Below are 19,998 nucleotides of genomic sequence, written 5' to 3' on the forward strand. Positions count from 1 at the left end.
ACTCTAATGGTGATTTCTATTACTGAGTGTTCTAATATTGTAAATATTTTAGTACTTGTATCTTTTTCTCAAGTTTTGCCTGTGGAAGAGTTTGTAATCACAAAGCTTTCTTCTGACATGGAGGGAATTTGATTCTGAAAGCACTAAACAGACATCCCAGACATGCTCAGACAATTGCTTCCCCATTTGAACTCCCTCAACAGGTACAGTTCTTAAGATCAGAGGTGTCAGGGGATGTTGTCCCGTTCTCATAATAGCAAGTTTTGCCAGAGGTCATAGGGCTTAGTGTTTGTTCTGTTTAGATTCCCTCAGTTAAAACTTATGCCCCATTCCTTGGCTCTTGTAAATCTGCAATTGTACCTTACAGTTTTTCTTATTCTGATCCCACTCTTATTTTACTGAGAGATGATGAACAATTATTTTTGTGGGGTCAAGTCATGGGTTCTCTCCCAGGATCGAAGACAGAAGGCCCCTCACAGCACATCCACCTCCTCACCACAGTATCTCTATTTCCTTCTTCATGTTTCCCTCTGTCAAATTACTGTTTCTTATTCATCTTGTTCCCTGTTCTTCTTTCTGCCATGGCCCATCTCTTAACGAGTCACTCACAAAGGAAGGTTTTGGGGTCTGAGGAAAGCAAAACCATGGAGAAAGCAAAAAAACCTTACAGCTCCAGCAGCTTTGGTTTAAGTGTTCCAATTTCGGTAATTTCAACACTAACTCGTTTCCTTTCACACATGGTATCTCATTGAGATTCAGAGATCCTGCAGGGCTAGACAGCTGCCAAGAGCCCTTCAGTAAGGTCTCATTGACAGGGAGCACATCTTTAACAGACTCCATAGTCTGACACATCTGCTTTCTAATATTAATCCCTCAGTCATTACTGTTGGTAACAGCTCCCTCTTAAGCGTTTGTGGCAGCTGCTCAACACAAAATCATACTTTCCTGAGGATCTGAAAAATTGCAGCCAGTTGTCTCCAGTTGTTCAGTTTTCTTAGAGCTGCTCTGTCCAAAGAAACTCCCCCTCCTCCATGGCCATCCCCTTTCCCTGTTGGAATTGATCACAACACACTATCCAGAGAGGTCCCTATTCACTCACCTCTCCAAGGTAGGAACGCTTGCCAGCACAGCCGTGTGGAGTCTGACAGTGCAGTTCCACTCCTGCTCCTGAGCTGGCAGCGCTCTGAGAAAGTCACTGTGCTTTACTAAGAACATCCCATCATCCTTGGTGTCATTCAATGGAACTGCAAGCTGTGGGGGCGGGGGCTGCTTCTCCTTACAGGTATTCCTCGATGTCATTGTAATGCAAACAAAACCAAACAATTCCGGTATTCATCTGGTAACATGAACCAAATAGTGCTACTATAGAGGATCTGAACTACAACATTTTCATATCTGATCAGCAGTCAAACTGCGAATTAAAAAAATTTAGTTCAACCAGAACAGATGCTCAAACCATAGAGCAGTTTATAACAGTAAGATAATCTGGAAACAGGAACAACCAGTCGATTACTTCAATCCAGAACAGCTAACAAATGAACTTACACAATGCAGTCATACAAGGAAATTTGGGTTTAGGGGAACAACAATTTGAAATACTAAGAAACCTATTGCTCAAGGTACAAGATGGAAGATAGCATTCCAACTTACCAGAGGAAGAAGGCTGGGAAATTCTATGGGACACTACAATAGTATCTTAGTTCCTCTGAAAGAGAAGAATGAGTGCAATCAGTAGATGAGCAGCTTCAAGACCGTTCAACTCAAAGACTGCAGGAAAAACATACTAGAAGGGGAAAAGATGGGAAAACAGCTATTCAACGATAACTCAAGGTCTGTTAAAGCTTGCAGGCAAAAGAGGACAAAAATCATGGACATGTTTACAGAGAAAAATAAAGATGCAACTGTAATAAGTACTAATTAGCACTGAACTGTATCTAGGAAGGTAACAGCATTTTTGCAGCACCAGACAGCAACAAGTTTCTAAGGCCCCTTAGGAGCTGCACTCCCATCATTAAGCCAGCCTGGAGCCAGAGCCACTCAGTTTCAGCAGAAGATCCGGGAACAGTGGAGATGGGTGGGTGCAGTTCACTGAGCCTTTTGAGGGGGCTTCACTCAAGCACTCCGTAACAGCTTAGCCAAATGGTGAGCCTGGCTATAATCTTACTTTTTGCCCAGAGCATCCTGCAATCCTGAGCAATGCTGGCCATTCCCAGTGAAGAGCCCTATCCACCTAGGACACCAGAGTAATGCTGCATAATCCAATGAATAAAACCAGTTAAGGTAAGTGTTACTTGCTGCAGGTGAAGCAAAAGCTCTTAGCTGGCAGCAGTGCCAGACAAAGAGGAAAGAACTGATATTTTCCTCTATGTATTGGGCAAGGTAATTTACTCATTACATCTAAAAGCTGCATGGTGAGATTTTTGCCTCTGTCTCACCTCTGAATAAGACTGGTTTACGAAGGACCAAGCACTACAATCCTCAGATCATATCCAGCATAAGGTCGGGCTCCAGCTGAATGGTTGTCACACTGCCTAACACAAAATCAAGCTCGCTTTGTTTGCTACACCAAAACCGCCTGCAGCAGCTGCTGTTCAAAAGGCACCTGACTTCCCGAGCAAAGCAAAACAACTCTTAAATTATTGCAGTAGCTAGCTCTGGCTGAAACAGAGAGAGGATGTAGTGTCCAGCAGAGTGATATAAATCAAAGCAAGGAGAGAGCAGAACTTCTATCAGTGCAGCCCTGGATAATGCAGTCAAACAGGATGTGATGAGATAAGGCTGTGGGTGGCCTTGCACACCATCCAATCGGTTACATTTGCGATAAAGGAAACAGAGCACAGAGCCTTGCTGCCCTGAGGAGGGAAGAAAAAAATCCCATGAACCAACAACAAAACCCAAAGGCTGGTTCTGATCCCACTAGTCTAGGGGTGGCCAGCTTGGGGATCAATCCTGAGTGATGGGTAACTGATGCACAGCTCCCAGGCACAGGCCACATCATAAGGCCATCAGCCTTGGACTGACAAAATGACTATGGCGTGATTAATGTCTCAGCTGGGAGGGAAAAATGAGCCAGCAAGGGCAGCAGAGATTGACACTGCCAGGTTGTCCTGGGATTGAGCCACACAGTGGGCTGGCCCCAGCTCTCAAAGGAACAGTGGAATTCCTGGGGAGTCACTGTTATCTCCCATGCGGGAACTGTTCCCAGAGCTCCCATTCTCCCTGACTTTCCAAGACATGTGGCATGTGTTTCCCAGCTTCCCAAACAGATGAAGGTTGTGGCAGGGTGAAAATGGTTAGTCACCCTCTTGCTGGCAGCAGCAGTGACCACGAGTCATTCTCCCATCAAGCACAGAGCTGTTTAGAAAGCAAAGACCCAGGAGGAAGTCAGATAATCAGTCCCTTTTCTATCACGGAATCACTGGTAGTGTTAGTTAATGTGTTAAAATTATAACTGTCCCTTGAACTACAGACAAGTGCAGATATTGACAGATTAAAATTACTTGAGTCTTACCAAACCAAGCTAGAGACAGAAATAAACAAAGCTGAGCATTTTCCCAAAGAGTATTATTCACTTAATTATTAGAGGATAGGGAACCTTTAATAGCAACCTAAAAAACCCCTTGCTCCTAAACCCACCTAAACTCAGTTGTCCTGAAAATCTCACCATCAGGCTCAAAAGCCTGCATTTTACCTATGAAAAAAAGTACAGCACAAAGACGAAAGTGAACCACCCAACAGCAAAATCAGAGTGGAGTTAAAATCTAGACAAGAACTTCAAGACAAGAAAAGGTTAACTTTAAAAGCGATTTGCAATTGCCAGTGGTTTAACTTCAGAGGGACTCATGTTCAACACTGTCTGGAAATAGAACATCTTTTGAGTATTTACTGGCAATTAACACTAAATTGAGACTCATAATGCCCATTTTATGATATCCAAATCAAATCCTTATTTCCTAATCCTGCCTCCTGTTCATGACATCTTTCAACCTCTTGTCTAGGACTCAAAGGTAGATGTTCCAGAAAAAACTCACAACTGTGACGTACTTAGCTTCCCATAACACTAATGGCAGAACTGCACATGAACTCAGACAGAAGACAGATGTTTGCAAACCTCATCCAAAGTGGTGAAAATGTTTAGCTCCAAGACTATAGTCAGTCTCCAAGAAATGAAATAGATGAACCTGGGCTAAGAGACTTACAAGAAAACAGACAGAGACACTGACCACACAACCTGTGACTTCCACTTCTGCGGTGCTTGCAGGTGGTCTGTTTTGTGGGCATGACCTGTCTGGCCAGGGCTAAGCCCTCTACTAAAGCCTCAAGACAAATGCAAACCACAATCAGGCAGAACAGGTATATAAAATGGGAGCAATGCTTAGTGCTCCGTTGACTTTTCCTCCTTCAGTCAACCAATTACACGTGTGCTTTGATTTTAGTAGTAGTCAGACATGAGCTTAAAGGAGTTTGAAACTTGTGATAACACAATGACTAAGTAAAGAATACCTGTCATGAAAGATCTTCATCATATGAAATGAACCCTACTCATGGCTACCAACCAAGCTTCACTCCCTCGGGGTACTCAGACACCCAGCTCACTTTTGGAGCACACGCTCCATCTGGAACATGCAGAAGGTAAACATTCACAGCTTACAGCAAAGTTGGTCACTTCTTAAGGCTGACACTGGGGAAAGTCAAACAGATTTGGTTTCCTGTAAGAGTCTGAGATTTCCTAGCAGACAAACACACACCAGCCATTTAAACCAGATTCCAGTTCTCCTATTAGTTTGATACATGGGACAGTAAAGCTGTCCTCAACTCAGATTAGTGTAATTTTGAGTTCAAAACTCTTTCCTTTCTCTAAATATGGCATAAACAAGCTGTCATTTCCAACCTGCTGAGAACAGAGTGATTTCACAGAAAGAAAATGAAAATAATGAGAATCTGTAATTACAACCCCAACCCTCAAACAGGTATCAGTAAGAAAGAAAAAAAAGGAAAAAAAAAATAAAAAGAAATGCCAAAACTGAAAAAGTTAAACTTGTCCCCAGATATTGCAGGAAAGCATGAACCTTCTAAATTATCTCTTTGCCCTTCCAGACCCTTCTCACCAGGAAGGTCAACAGGTTATATACCTTCTGTTGGATTAATCTACAGGAGAACAAGGGCAGCTAGCCAAGCAAAACTAGATTCTTAAAGGGACACAGCCAACAACAGACTCTACTCCAGTTTTTAAAGCATGTTCTTACAAATAAAACCTGTGACCAAAAGGAAAAGACACTTCTCTATTTTTCAGTTAGCATACAAGCTGATAGAAACAGATTTACATTGTTTCCCCTGCACAGTTATTTTCTTCTGACCATATAGACCTTTCACAAATAGGGCATAGAAATAAATAGGATTTTATTATTTTTATAAAAATAATTCAAAGAGCAGTGAGTGTGCTTGGAGATAATCTTCTTATACCAACCTCTCTTTTACACCTCCCTTTTTTTTTTCCCCTAAGCTGACAAGATTTTCAGACCAAAAGACCAGTCTAAGTCTGGCTAATCTGGTACCAATGAGCTTTATTTTGAGGACCTGCTATGGAGATGTATGATCAGGTAAAATGAACTTAAGACACATCAGCAAATCCTCCCTTTCCATTTCAGCACACACATGCTCCATGCTCTCTTGACGTTTCCTGCTTCAGTTAAAGCAGTCCTGGTTATAAGAAATTAGACTTTACCTGCACATCTGTCATTAATGGTTACCATACTGTTGGAAAGGAGGTGCTTGGAGGACTACACTGATTTATTTTCTCTTTGGCAATAGCAAAGCAGATGCTTCAAAAGCTTGTACCCACGGCACTCATGTCTTAGAAATACACCAAAGTAAAACACCTACCCTTTGGCAATCACATTCTAACAAAGGTAAGAAAAAGGTAATTATAAATCTACAACAGAACAGAAAAACAGAGCCAGTGACTCAGCCAGTGGCACCAGGAACTGGAAAACCTGCCCCTCCCTAGCAGGAAAACGTCTAACTCATATGGTGTTAAAAACAAAGCAGAGTGACTGCATCATCTCCAGAAAAAGGAGGACCTGAGGGGCAGGAACAATAAAAACAAAAATCCACCAACCCTCCCCCACCAAAAAGAACCCAAAAACCCAAGAACCCAAAATACCACCTCCAAACCCTAAAGAACTCTTTCTAATCATGTAGTCTCAGATCTTGTAAAGAGCTCCACGCAGGCGAATTCCTGACTTTTTTTACAAGGCTCTACAAAGGAACACGTTGGGCATTTATTTAACATGGTGGTTGACAGAAGTTGGAGAGAGGAGCATCCGTTACTATAAACCTTACTAATAAACTTGATTGCTCTTCAGAGCAGGATGGAATTGCTGTGAAGGTAGAGAATGGAAAGAATACAGTGCACAACGTAATAAGTTTAGACTTAGAATACTATTTGTTATTCTTTAAGGAAATCACAGCTAAAAATTGGCTTTGGTTGTTCATATTATTAGAAAATTAACAGCTTCAAAAATAAGCATAATGATACATGTTATATAACATAGATATGATGTATAATGATATAAAAAAAAAAACAACCAACAAACCAAACAAAACCAACAGGTACAGGGGCATGCATCTACTGGATTGCTGCAGGGATCTTTGCTAGTCCAGTTGCCTTTGACATCTTAATTAAAGATCTAAGACTGAATAAAGGTAATGTTAATGAAACTTGCATGATACAGAATGACATTTACAAACACTGGTGGATAGAAACTACTCAAAGGGAGTTTGCATAAAAACAAAGGAAAGAAGCAAGGGAGACAAATAAGACTATGTGGAAAAAGTAATGCAAAGAAAATGAAAAAATAACAATGAAAAGAACCCCAGAGATAAAATCAAGGAAAAAAGCCCTGCCAGAAGCGGGAGAAAGACATGCAAAAGTGAGAATGTTGAACAAATGACAGAGTTGTCAGCAAAGCAAATGCTTCTGCAAAATGACCAATGTGACTTTAATCTGCCTGGGCTCAGATATCACTTCAGGCAACAAAGAGAGATGAATCACCTCCAATTCATGGAATATCCAATCTCATTCTGCAGAAGGAACACAGATAAACTGAAGAAAGTGAAAAGAGTATTAAAAAAACACATTAGGAATTATTAGAATAGACATTGAAAAATATTAAAATTTTAGCCTCAGTCGTAGCTTTAGGAACTTAAAAGATGCAAATGCAGAGCTAGAGAATAAAGAATCATTCAGAGAAACAGCAAGGCAAAAACTGTTCCAACAGAGTAAGAAGACTTTTCTGATGTACATTGGGTGATGAAAAAGTTGCCCAAGAAAATTTTACATAGTATTTGAGGGGATGGGAACCAAACCAAATCCAACAAATGAACAAAAGACAAACCTCGCCTAAAGTGAAAGTATAATAGATCTTTAAAGAAAGGTAACACTGAATTTTCACTTTCTTAAGATACAGCTGTGGCCAGAAATTCATTTCACTATCACAGGAACTACTGCAGACGTGATCCAAGGAACAACTTAAGGTGTGGAAAAATGGCAATGTTGCTAAGAAAATACCCCCATTCTTCCCCGACTGCTCACCCTCCAGTCATTGCACCCCCTCCTCCAGACACTCCAGCACGTGACCGTATGATTAACTTGCCTGGAGAACAGATGTGGCTGAAAACTAACTTGCTAAAAGAGTGTTATTTTTCATCTGGATCAGCCCCCTGACCCAAGTCAGTGAACAACAGTGCCAGTGGCCATGCCAGCAACAAAGCAGAGAGGTGTAACAAGTAAGGAAATGGACAGTTTGAGGATGTGTGGACAGGTTCTCTCCACAGCAGTGCCAGCCTGAAGTCTTTGTGGACCCACCCCTTGGGTTATGCTGGGACAGAACCAAGAGCTGAAAGATACAATCAGAAAAGGACACAATACTAAGGAAGGAAAGCTGTGAATAAGCATAAGGTCACTCCAAACAAAGATGAAAGTAGCATCTCTTGGTGACTGTACTTTTCAGCAACCCTCTCAAAACTACAGACTGTATTTAAATTCTGTGAAACAAATACCTGAGTAAGAAAGTCAACGGCAACTGTGATTTTATGTAAGCCACAAGCAAGATTGGGCGCCATAGAGCCATTTTTCTCTTTAAAATTTCACGATACTATTTTCATACCATATTTCCACAAGTGTTCTGTAAAACACCAACATTAAGACACTTGCCACAATAATAACCTAAAATACTTCAAAGCCATTGGTAGAACTAATTTAAAATCCAAAAGACGTAGCAGAAACCAAGACAGTGGAGAAATTCCTAGCACCCATTCTCATGCACACTTATTTGCTTCCAAGATCACCTCCAAGAGAATACAAACAATGAGCCGATAGTCCAGTTTAGAGATTGATAGACTTTGTTGCCTGCTTGAGTTCGAGGGAGCCATCCACAGAGGGATTTAGTAAGAACTCAGAAGGTGACTGCACCCACTGGCTGGCTGACCTTGGATTCTGCCAATCCAAGTTCCAGAGAAAACTGGAGTCCCTCAGCATTCAGCAGCTCTAATAAAGAAGCCCCCCTGTATTCACTCTTCAGTCGTGAGAAAGAAGCCTATCAAAACCAAAAGGCTTTAACTGCACAGGTGATAACACAGCAGCTTCAACCCAGCCCTAGCACTTGCTATATATCCACTCTGCTTTCCCCCTTGTTCTGTTCCTCTCGCTCCTCCCCGTTACTCTCTGCCCTGTCCTACTGCCTACTTCCTTCTGCAGGAGAACAATAAAACCTCTTACATCTATACAGACAGATGGACAGACAGGTGAACGAATGCTCCGCTCACTCTGCACACAGACACCGCAATAAGGTCTTGGGGAAGCCGATCTGTTCGCAGTAATAGGAAAAGGGGTGAGGGGAAAAAACCCTAAATCTCCTTCTCTCCCACCCAGTCCCCCGCGTTTGAAAAAGTATTTTTGCTGTTTATTTGTAGAGGAGCCGCAGAACTCAACTTTTAAGGCAAGAAAGCAACACGAGTGTAACTTCAGGTTGAACAAAGGCAAAATTGGTAATTAGTTGTGGTTAGTTCTGGGGTTTTGTTTGGTTTTGGGCGTTTTTTTAACTTACATATGACCATTCACTTTAAAACACTTTACAGAAGTCCTTAAGCGCGTTGAGTTACGTTCTTCTGCAAAAAAGGCCCATCTTTACCATCCCATGCAAGAGATTATTTAAACGGAATTATCTACGTAAGATAAGAAATTCCTTGGGAAAGCTTTTTGTTTGTTTTTTGTGTCTGTTTGTTTGTTGTTTTTAATCCTTTCCGACGGCATGCCACTAAAACTGAACCCTTAACTTCAGAAAAACTGAACTGGGAAAAACATTATTCCCTCATCTTTTGGTGAATACTCTGCAACAACCCACACTCTTTCTCTCAGATAGGCTTCCTTAGGAAATTTTGTTTTGTTTTTCTAAAAAACATCTTCCATAATTTACATTAAAATCTATTACAGAAAGCACTGCTTTTCCTCTCTACCGTCCCCAAGCACATCTCTACGAACGGTACAGAAACCTTTTTTTTTTTTTCTTTTTCACATTAGCGCTGTAGTTTTCAGCCGATGCGACAAGAGACCGAGTTCCCCAAGTGCCATCGCCGGCAGCCCCTTCCCGACGGGAGAAGCCGCCGGAGCCTCCATTGAGGATGTTCCCATCGCTTCCTTTGTACGCCTGTGCCTCCTCTGTCGCACATGACCGGGTCCCAACTCTCCCTTCCAGCCCGTCTCCCTCAGGCACCCGCGCCCCTTCGCCCCGCGCGAAAGCGACCGTAAAACAGCGTGTCCTGACCTGAGCGAGGCAAGAGCGGCTGCGGTTCCGTAGGGGCAGCGGGGACCGGCTTCAAATCCTCCTTCAGCTCCAGGACTTTCTGCCAAAAGAGCACTGAGCGCTGTTACTGCGCGCCTGCCCCTCGCTCCCGCCCGATCCCCACCCCCGAGCCCTCAGGGGTGGGAGCGGGGGCTGGGACAGGGGGAGCGGGCGGGTCAGCCTCTCGTTCAGCATCGCCGCCTCTAATCCGAGAGAAAGAAAAAAAAGTAGGCGAGGAGCGGCTCCGGGTGGGCCCTCGCGGGACTTCCCTTTCTCGGTCCCGCGCGAGGCGCTGGAGAGACGCGAACAATGCCGGACGCCGGCGGCGGCGGCGGGAGTGGATGGATGGGATGGCAGATGGTTGAGAGAGCAGCGGGGGGCGCCGGGCCGGAGGAGCGGCAGGCCACAAAAGCGCACACTCACTCACCTCGCAGGAGCGCCGACGAGCGCGCCGGCGCGAGCGGAGGCGGGCCGCGCGCCGCGGGGCGGCCGCGCGCCTATACCCTGAGTGCGGTCAATAGCGGCAGGGAGTTTTGGGGAGGAAAAGGAGGGAGATTTTATTCCCAGGAGTTTGCAAAGGAGGAAGCCGGAAGTGAGGAATTGCTTAGGAATGAGAGTTGGTATGAAAATTTGAACGCGCGAGGAGAGGACGAGGGGACTGCCGGCTAAGAGCAGGCGGCTGGGACGCGGTGGGATGGGGACTGCCGGCCGGGCGAGGAGCAGCACGGAGAAGGCCGAGGCGGGGCTGGGCAGTCCGGCCGGGGGCTGTGTGTGACCGGGGCGGAGCTCCAGTGGGAGGGAAACGCGACGCCAATGGCCGGAGAGGGGCCCCCGCGAGGGGCGGCGGAAGGAAACTCCGGAGCGGGGGAGGGGGCCGGCTCGGAGTTCTGGAGCGTGGGGCGGGACGCGGGCCGCCGCCTCCAGGGATCGAGAGCGGGCGCGGCGCCCGGCCACGGGAGAAGTTGGAGTCTGCGGCCGCGAAGGGCCGACCTCAGCCGGGGGAAGATCCCTGGGAACGCCGCTGCTTGCCTGGTGCTTTCTCCGGGGCGGGACTCCGGCGATGGGCCGAGCGCCCCGGGAGGGGGCTCCGGTGCCGGGGACACTCCCGCCCGCCCGGGCGGGACACGGCTTCCCTGGGTAATCCCTGCCAGCCGGTCCCGGCCCGCCGGCAGCGCTGCTTCCAAGCCCCTTAGAGACGTGCCGTGATTTCCACCCAGCATAGCTGAGCCCCTGCGAAACGAACAACTCAACCCCAACACGGCAGAGTGGTTATCCCAGGCGGCAAACTACTCGCCTAACAGCAAAGCGATGTCCCCTGTGGGTTTTCTCAGTCTCACGTCGAAGCTGCTCTTTTCCTGTCCGTTCATACAGGAGTGCCAGCGTGCTGCGCTAGAAAATGCTGATACCAGGCTGAGCAAGTTTAGTAAATGTAACTACATCCTAGTAGCACCTCTGGGAACGCACCTACATCAGCAAAATAAACTTTTCCACGGCTCTAGCAGGTAACCTTTTCAGAGATGCCTGGTGTGTATGTAACTACCTGCGAAGAGTTATAACATAGTTGGCTTTCTTTAAAACTTCAGTATATTGTAGAAATGGATTTAAAAAAAAAAATCTCAGTTTTTGGTAAGAACCTAAAGCTAAAAAAGTTCGTAACTCTTTCAAGTTGCAGAGAAAAGACTGAAATCGGGTCCTAAATGCGGCCTAAGGCCTCAGAAACCAAGTGGCAAACCCCATCAATTTCATAAAAATAAGGTTTTCTGATACAACCGAGAGTACATACAATATAAATAAGATGATGTTACAAAATTCAATGAAATTATTATGTGTGGGTTTTGTTTGTTATATAAAGCCCTGTAATGATTTAGCCACTACTTCTACCTTGGCCTATTTAAAAACATGCAGTTTAATAAAAAAACATATATGAAAGGTAGTTCACTTCTCATCACACATATTCACTCCGAACTCTAGGCTAGGTCTCATAATTATGTGACTAACATATTGTTTTGCTCCCATTTCCTTGCCAAATCAACACAGCTCAAAGAGAAGGAATTGAAACCTATTCCTTCCTGTGAATCATCACACAGATTGTTTGCAGGACTCCAGTCAATTGCAGATGGAAATTCACTCAGGAGAATGCAAGTTTTTTAGTGGTGGGTTGATTTTCTTTTTTCCTTTACTGGAGGTAATGTGGAAGCAAACTATTCCACTTAGAACAGAAAGCAGAGAGCTGGGCAAACTTAAGAGACTAAATTCCCCAAACCTATCTGTATTCTATCCGAATAATTTTGTTATGCAGTTTATAAAATAAACCCTTTTTTTCCCCATAGTAAATTAGTATTACTTTTCCTTTAATAAAAGGCTCAATTCAATTAAACATTAAAAAAAAATCCTTTGCTTTCTTCATAATTTTCAGCTGTTTTCTTACAGGCAGTGCAATGGTTCACCTTCTTTGGAAATGTCGATTGAATCAAAGTAAATGATCACAAATTCCAGCCTCTGGAATACATCCACCCATTTATGTAGTCTCTAAATTGAACTAAATTACCAGAGCCAGTTATGGTGACCATAGCCTTTACCTTAATGCATTCTGGTGAAGTTAGTTTGCTTCTGGTTTTTTTCTCCCATTTTGGGACAAAAGAAGTGAATTCCAGCTTCCAGTGAGAAAATAATAATTCTATATAGAACACATTAAGGGATGTAATGAGAAAACAGAAACTCTATAGACTGTACAGTTCAAGAGATACAAGAGTTAACAGTGGTACAGGGTCTCCGCCTTCTTTCCTGGCAGGGCTTTCAGCCCCAGGATAACTTAAGGGTCTTTCTTAGTTCTGAACTAGTTCCAAACTGCAGTTGTGTACAACAGTTTGACACTGCGGCAGAGAGGATGAGTTTCCTGACTCTGCCAAAGAAGGAATCTGTCCATAGGTCCATTTCACAAGACTACACACAAACTCTTAGCTCAACTTGTAAATCACAGGGAAGGTTTTGCTTGTCTTCTGTACCAGGAACAGGAAACCTAATTCAATGTCAACTGAGAGATTTAGAGAGCTGTTAATACCAGCGAGTAGAGGAGCACACTAAGTATAATATAATAACTTTGCCAACAGTAACAAACCCCTATCCTACTGCTACCAAATTCAGCAGAAGAACTTCAATGAGAATGAGACACCCATAAAAGAGTAAGAAATCATTCCCTGTCTTTTATGTTTCTGAACCAAAGAGCCTATAGCAGCCTAGGAGCTGTTTCCATCCACTAGGCCTGCCTTTAGGATTCATATTGAACAGTTTAATATGCTTCCATCTTTATTTTAAGATCTCTCCGGGATTTCAAGAATGTTGCATTCTCACGTATACAACTAATATTACTGCTTTAAGAACAAATGCCCAGTAGTATTTCCTGCTTAGTTTCTCTCCCAACTAAGACTAATTTGGGTCAGATCAAAATGATGGGAAAAACAGAGGTGCAGAAAGAATAGGACTTACACACTGAGAGCTGTGCCAGTTTCTCATTATCAGATCCACCATATCTCCACTTACTGAAGTTTATACATATCTCAGTAGAAATAGGAAAAAATAACCGCTTTGACTTGACGTTCCTCCGTCCCCTGTATTACTTCAGTTCTTGTTTCAGAAAAAATCTTATTGTACTTCAACACTTGAATGGGTTCAGTTGAAAGGTAGGAAAATGCATTAAGAACCATCTCAAATGTTTAACTGGACACTGGGAAAAACATTAACATGGGGCAGAGAAGTGGAACTAGCTTAGAGAGAGAATCAAATGGAAACCAAGAACTTTAGGGAAAGACCTGGTAACAGGGGAGGGAAGTATTAGAGAGACTAACCTTACATTTATTCCCAGACTTCTAAGTGTATGGAAAAAAACCCAAACACTACAAAGAAAGAGAACTGAGAATTACAAAGGAAAAGAGAGGGTAAGAAGAGAGATGAGTTTCAAGAAGATGGGAAGAAATTGAGGTAGTATCTCATACAGAAGGAACAAAGAAAACCTACAGGTGACAGCAAAATCCTACAAAAAATAAAATAAATTAAAAAAAAAACGAACCCCCAAAAAAACTCATTTAGAATTAAGGATTTTTCAATATATAAATTAGTTTATTTTCATTTAGATATAAAAGTTATAAATACAATTAATGTATAACAGTATCTGATAAAGAGCACTGAATCTGTTCATCTGTCTGTATAATTTGACTGAGAGGCCCTGACAGGATCACTGATGTCAACAAATAGCTTGAAGAGCCACTTCTGACCAGCCTAATTGAGTAAAGGGATGTTACCGTGGCCTTCTGAGGACACAGAAAATCATTTTGAATTGGAAATTAGCATTCTACCTTCAGGTCATCCCAAAATAACACAAGGCAGTTTCCTTCACACATTCCCAGTCAGAAAAATAATCAGACAGGTACACAAATGGATGTCATTTTTCTGGACGCGTAGCAGGAATGCAGAACCGTCAGCCAAGACCTCAGAAGAGCACAACTGGAAAGCACTGCCAGGTCTGGTCCCCAGCCTGATGAGCAGGAAGTACACAAAGGCACAAAAGAGATCCATCAGGATTCAAGTTCTCTTCACTGACTGCTTTTCTGATGAGATCATCTCAGGACAATGGCTCACCAGCTAATGCAGAACGGTCATCTGAGAGATACCTGAGATGGACTTCTCAGCATCAATTCATAAGTTACAGTTAAATACAGAGTTTACACATGATTACCATAATTATTTTTTCTGGCAATATCAGAAAACGTCTCCACAAAATTTTGTTAATTTGAAAGAGTGAGTGATATTCACCACTGCAAAGACTCCAGAGACCAAAAGCAATGTGTCTGCTCTTTGCAGCTTAAAACAGAGTTAGTCTGCTGACGAGGACAATACCCAAAGCTGGAGAACAACTAATTCTTGTCTCAATAAAAGATGGTCTTTTCCAGGACCATTATGAATATGTGTAATGGTCGTGAAACAGGCAAGATAGGATTCCAAGATGGGATTGTTGCAAGATTGTTCTCTGCTTCAGTAGACAGCAGGTGTGTACACTATGAGGCCTCCATGTCACACTGTGCAGCAATCCACTCTGATGAGTTGAGGCCGTATGAATCAAGAGGTGTTCCATGCTGTGACCTACAGACTCCATATTGTACATCCAGTATTAAAAATGGAACACTCGAAGGACACATTGCAAAGCCTTATGATACAATTCCTTTAAACTTACTGATGCCTTTGAAAATACCTGTAATCTCTTTTTGAGGTAACTCCTTCTTACAGTCAGGTTAAAATTATTTATACAAAATCTACTTTAATATGTCATGACTTGAGATAATCTCATATTAAAAAAATGAAATTGGTCACAAACCTATTCCTAGAAATGTAGCAAATTTTATGAACAACAGACAATTCAATCACAACACTGCTTTTCAGGAACAGTACTGTATATTGTTACAGTACTACCTTCTGTCAAATTCAGTCAGATTCTATCATCTATTCAGTCTCATTTTAACAGAAGCAGCAATGAATACAATATCACCATCTGAAAAGGCAGTGCTTGAGATTTGATTGTTCTTTATTTGGTAAAAAGACTGTCAAGGGATAGAGAGCAATTAGAATACTGAAAGGGAAATGGATTATCAGCCTTAACAGAGAATCATCTCACAGAGTAAAAGTGTTATATTAGAGCCAATGTCTTATTCCAGCTGTTCCGTTTTTTCTGAATTCATCTGATCAGAAGCTCATGAGTACCATCATCTTCCAGGCTTTAAGGAAGTTTCAAGGGATAGGAATACTTAGCCATTATTTTTCTATCCTAGATGCAAGGAGTTCCAATTAGTGGGCTTAGCACACTGTCATGCAGCATCTGTAAACGAAGATTCTGAAAGCAGAATCAACACCAATGACAAAACCATCACCTATATTTCTTGTTCTTCCACAGTACATACAGAGACTGCTCCCAAGACGGTCTACTGCCAACACTCGCAACGCTCTGAGGGCTGGAATGTGCTTTCTAATAAGCCTGTAGAAGCCTGTCCTCCATTTCCCTTCCAATATGCTCTTCATTACTACACCTGGAACTCCTACAAGATGCAAGCATGCGAGTGAGTTCCATGTTTCAAGTCTGTTGTCTTATTCACAGACCAATTTACTGTCAAAGCTGGAGAGTCCAATAGCAAAGGCCTGAAGAGCACAGAGGGGGTAATTATAGTCCAGAGTGAACACGTCTTCTGCTACACGACCAAACTGCATCACAATGTAGTCAGCTGGGGAGAAAAGAAAGATTCAGAGATGAACAACTTCACAGTGAAGTGAAAAGAAAAAAAAACAAAAATCAAATAAACAAAAAACTCCAAACCAAAATAAAAAAAAAAAAAACAAACAAAATCCAACTAAACACAAACAACCCAAAAAACCACCACAAACCAAAAAACCCAACCACGAACAAAAACCCACTTGTCTGGCAGTCCCAAATATATTTGGTTGGTGTTTCCATCCTTTCCCACCGGAGTGGCCTTGAAATCTGTTCTTTAGAGTTAGTGTGCTGTTCTAGAGATTACTTTTCTTCTCAGATCCAAAGCTCAAACCACTCTTGCTAGGCTGAAAGTGCTGTATTAATCCTTTTCCTTCTCTTCAGGAAGTTTGCATTCGCACCTTCCTTTGCTGCACCCACCCCAGAAAGAAGGAGGCCTTACATAGTTTTCTCAACAGCTTGCCAGTCCCCAGTAATCCTGAGCTAAATTCCTTCACCCAGTTTCCCTTCTCCAGGAAGCGTGTCCTATTCCTCCCAACCCTCATGAAATGAATTGGGTTCTCCCTGTTCAAATAAGTCCCACACACTCTCCATCAGATTCTTACGGTCATTGTCATGGACAATCTGAAAGTTCTTCACTGAGGCCTGAGTGACTCTCCCATGGAAGTTCAAAACATAGGACTGGGTATCGTCATTCCAGACTGGAGCCTTGTTGTGCAACTCAATGAGGTTCTCCAAATTTTTGTTTTGCCATTTTGACAGCAGACCCTCATGTTCCTGTTCAGAAGAAAGAAATATATTTATCAGATTTGGAATTGCTCTGCTTTTGAGTATTGCCTCTTGTGTATGCACTGTCACTTGAAGGCCATTCCCTGTTTAATGAAACACAATGACAGCACTTAAACTCAGTCCTACTGAAAATTTCCTGTAAGAACCAGGAAGATACTTTCACAGATTCCCAGTCCAAGCATTTTTTCCACTCAATAGGCTATCACCGTATTTCCATTCCAAAAAAATTAAAAAGAGTGAGAGAGAAGGAAATGTGTGTGTACAGGAAAGGGAGCAATTCACAGGGCACAGATGACTGCCATCCTGCTGACAGGAATCCCTTCTGAGTCTCATAAGTTTTCTCTGATCCTGTTGCATCCATCTTACATTTCTAACATTCTGAACTTTAAAATAAAATAATCTACAACTAACTGCATAGTGCCAGGCCCTGAGGTGATTCAGTACAAAGTCCAAAGGCTGCAGCAGGCTGTAAGGTTAAATCTCATCCTATTGGATCTAACAAGTGATGCACGATATGAAAGAGAGATAAACAAAACAAGGAAGATACAAAAAGGAAGTAAACCAGTCCATTAAATTTGACAAACAATTAATTACAAAGAGGTTCAAGTTGTAGTGAAACATGACGTATAATTTTCAAAGTTCTGCAACAAATAAAATCCGAACTGAAATAATATATACTAAGAGAAAAAATCCAAGCTGAAATTACTAGCAGGAAAAAATGCTCAGAAAACAACCTGTTGCTTAGGTCTGACTGATAGGGCTAGTATTGTATACAGATTCAATAATAGATTTTTGAGGATAATTTAAATGAAACTTACTGTTCGGTTTAGTTACTTTATATCTTTGAATTTATCTTTATTTACTGTTTAAAGATGCAAAAATGACTGAGTACTGGCACCAACACAGTGCATTTAGGCACAATTTTTCCTCCTTTGAAGTGGGGGCAATATTTCTTAGTGGCATTACATTACAGAAAAGGAACGATAAAAACAGAGTCAAACCTCTACACTGAAAGCTTTGCCAACTTTCCAGAACAGCTTTGTGTTTCAGTCTTGTCCACTGTCAGTATGCTTGTCTGATAGCAAAACAGTTGGGAAAATAGGGGAGAAAAATAAAGGCAGGGTGATGGAACCATTACTGTACTGATGGGGGAGATGACAATACCAACTGAAAGACAATTAATAAATGTTCACAAACAGACACAATTTTCCTGACCATTTGCAAAATTAAATCTCTTTTCCAGGCTCTCATGAGTCTGAATTTCCATTCTTGAAGATTTTTTACTCTGATATCAAGAAATTCATTCTTCTCCTACTCATATCTACTCACAACATGGCTACAAAACCCATTTTCTAGCCTAAAATATTGACCATGTCTTAGCACCTCTTCTTTCTGCCTTTTGTTCTTCTATCACATCAAGCATAAAACCCACATTAAGGGAACCAAATGTTTTTTGTCATACACCTTAATATATCTTCAGATACAGTTCTGTAAGCTTTTAGCTATAATGTCCAGCACATGTATGAGAAATACCCACTAAATAGTCATGACAAAACTTCATCCTTCTCATCCTTCTTTCTTCTTAAAGAATCCTCCTTTTCTGTGACTCCTACAAAGAAGCTGACAGCATTCTGATCAAAAACATATTTACTCTCTTGCTATTACACCAGCCTACCACAGTATCTACCTGTTACCTGTCGGTTGCAATTCATATCCTGGCCAAGAATGCAAGCTCCTGGGAGAAGCAAGTGTGCCCTGTGTTCATCCAGCTCTCAGCATAACAGGGTCCCACCATGAGGACGGCTTGTAAGTGCCAGAGCAACAACATACAGATAAGTAAATAATATTTAGGCTGACCAAAGGACAGGTAAGGATACAAACACTATTCAGAAGGATACAGATTAGGTAAAAGGCAAGAACCAATTAATCAACACATTTAGGCTACATTGTATTTACTCTCCATGAGACTTACTAAACCCCAGGCTACTAACAACTTTGCTCTAAACCCTGATTATTAGTAACACTCACACCTCTACAGGGAAGTTTTAACCTCTTCCTCCAACCTGAAACATGACCAAACTCCATAACTCACATTTCGTGGACGGATTGGAATTCGCTTATGATTCATATTCATTCCTGGAATGATCACAGACATTTTTCTGGGACCCTTGAATCCTAAGATGTTGGTTTCCTGAAAGACAAGGAAAGACATTATTTTCAGTAAATGATATACATCTCAAAGAAGTAAAGACAGCAAAACTGAACTTGTGTCCACATTTTTACTAGTTCTTAGAGTTTTGCTGGCTACAACTGTAGTACGGTTAAATAACTCCAACTGTGTTTAATCGCTGAGAACTGCTTTCTCTCCCATTTAGAGAACACCATTATAAGACATATATGGTATTAACTAATTTAGAGCAATCCGTTATCCCACTGAAACATTTATAACAAAATCAGACAAGTGCAATTTCCAGGCATAAGTTTTTGCATGTGAGGCAATAATGTGCTGAAATCTTGCTAGTTAACAAGCCGTAAGTATGACAAAAGGCAAATATCTTTGACCTGAGTTTATGTTATCTCTATATTACCAGTTAGTCTAAAATGTTCCAGAACAATAAACAAACATTCTTCTTCTGTGCTGTTATTTGTGTTCAAGAGAATGCCTACAATTTTCTCTCAAATCATGCTGTTTTGTAAATTATTAAGAACAGACCCAGAAAGGAAAGTACTCAGCATCTATCCAAACTTCAAGTCAAGCAGATTTTTCCAGAGTACTGCAGGAGACTGCTCCAAGTACAAAAAGCAAAGAAAAAAAGACCTGTATTCTCAAATCATACACTTAATAATGTCAGTCAAAATCCAATGGTCCATTTAAAGTGTTCAGTAACAATATCAGTGCTAACCTTTAAAATTCCCAAAGACCAATTAAAAAGCTAGAGTCTTTCAGAAGTAGCAAACTGATTGATAGAAGTGATACAGCTTCTTCTAACACGTTAGTGCATTTTGCAGACACAGACAAAGGTCTCTGGACTGCACCCTCTATTATTTCACTTCAGAAAATCTAAGGGCACATATAAGAATGAGGGTACTGATTTGATTCATATATAAACTTTA

At 41.9% G+C, this 19,998-nt stretch overlaps 2 protein-coding genes across 2 annotated transcripts in view; both read right to left on the reverse strand.

The window, feature by feature from the left end:
* The window catches only part of TEAD4 (TEA domain transcription factor 4), a 51,232-nt gene extending 41,304 nt beyond the window's left edge, over positions 1-9,928 (reverse strand). Inside the window, exons 1-2 of the mRNA XM_018085599.2 lie at positions 9,825-9,928; positions 1,651-1,705 (exon numbers count right to left, since the gene is read on the reverse strand). The gene's annotated coding sequence lies outside the window, so the exon portion shown is untranslated. The remainder of the gene's footprint in view (positions 1-1,650; positions 1,706-9,824) is intronic.
* A 4,002-nt stretch (positions 9,929-13,930) lies between these two features.
* The window catches only part of TULP3 (TUB like protein 3), a 35,386-nt gene continuing 29,318 nt past the window's right edge, over positions 13,931-19,998 (reverse strand). Inside the window, exons 9-11 of the mRNA XM_018085557.2 lie at positions 18,977-19,075; positions 16,701-16,872; positions 13,931-16,108 (exon numbers count right to left, since the gene is read on the reverse strand). Of these exons, the coding sequence (XP_017941046.2) occupies positions 15,975-16,108; positions 16,701-16,872; positions 18,977-19,075 (405 nt within the window). The 3' untranslated portion in view covers positions 13,931-15,974. The remainder of the gene's footprint in view (positions 16,109-16,700; positions 16,873-18,976; positions 19,076-19,998) is intronic.

The sequence above is a fragment of the Manacus vitellinus genome, unplaced genomic scaffold (assembly GCF_001715985.3).
Source record: "Manacus vitellinus isolate BGI_N305 unplaced genomic scaffold, ASM171598v3 scaffold_83_pilon, whole genome shotgun sequence".
In the NCBI taxonomy this organism is placed as follows: Eukaryota; Metazoa; Chordata; class Aves; order Passeriformes; family Pipridae; genus Manacus; species Manacus vitellinus.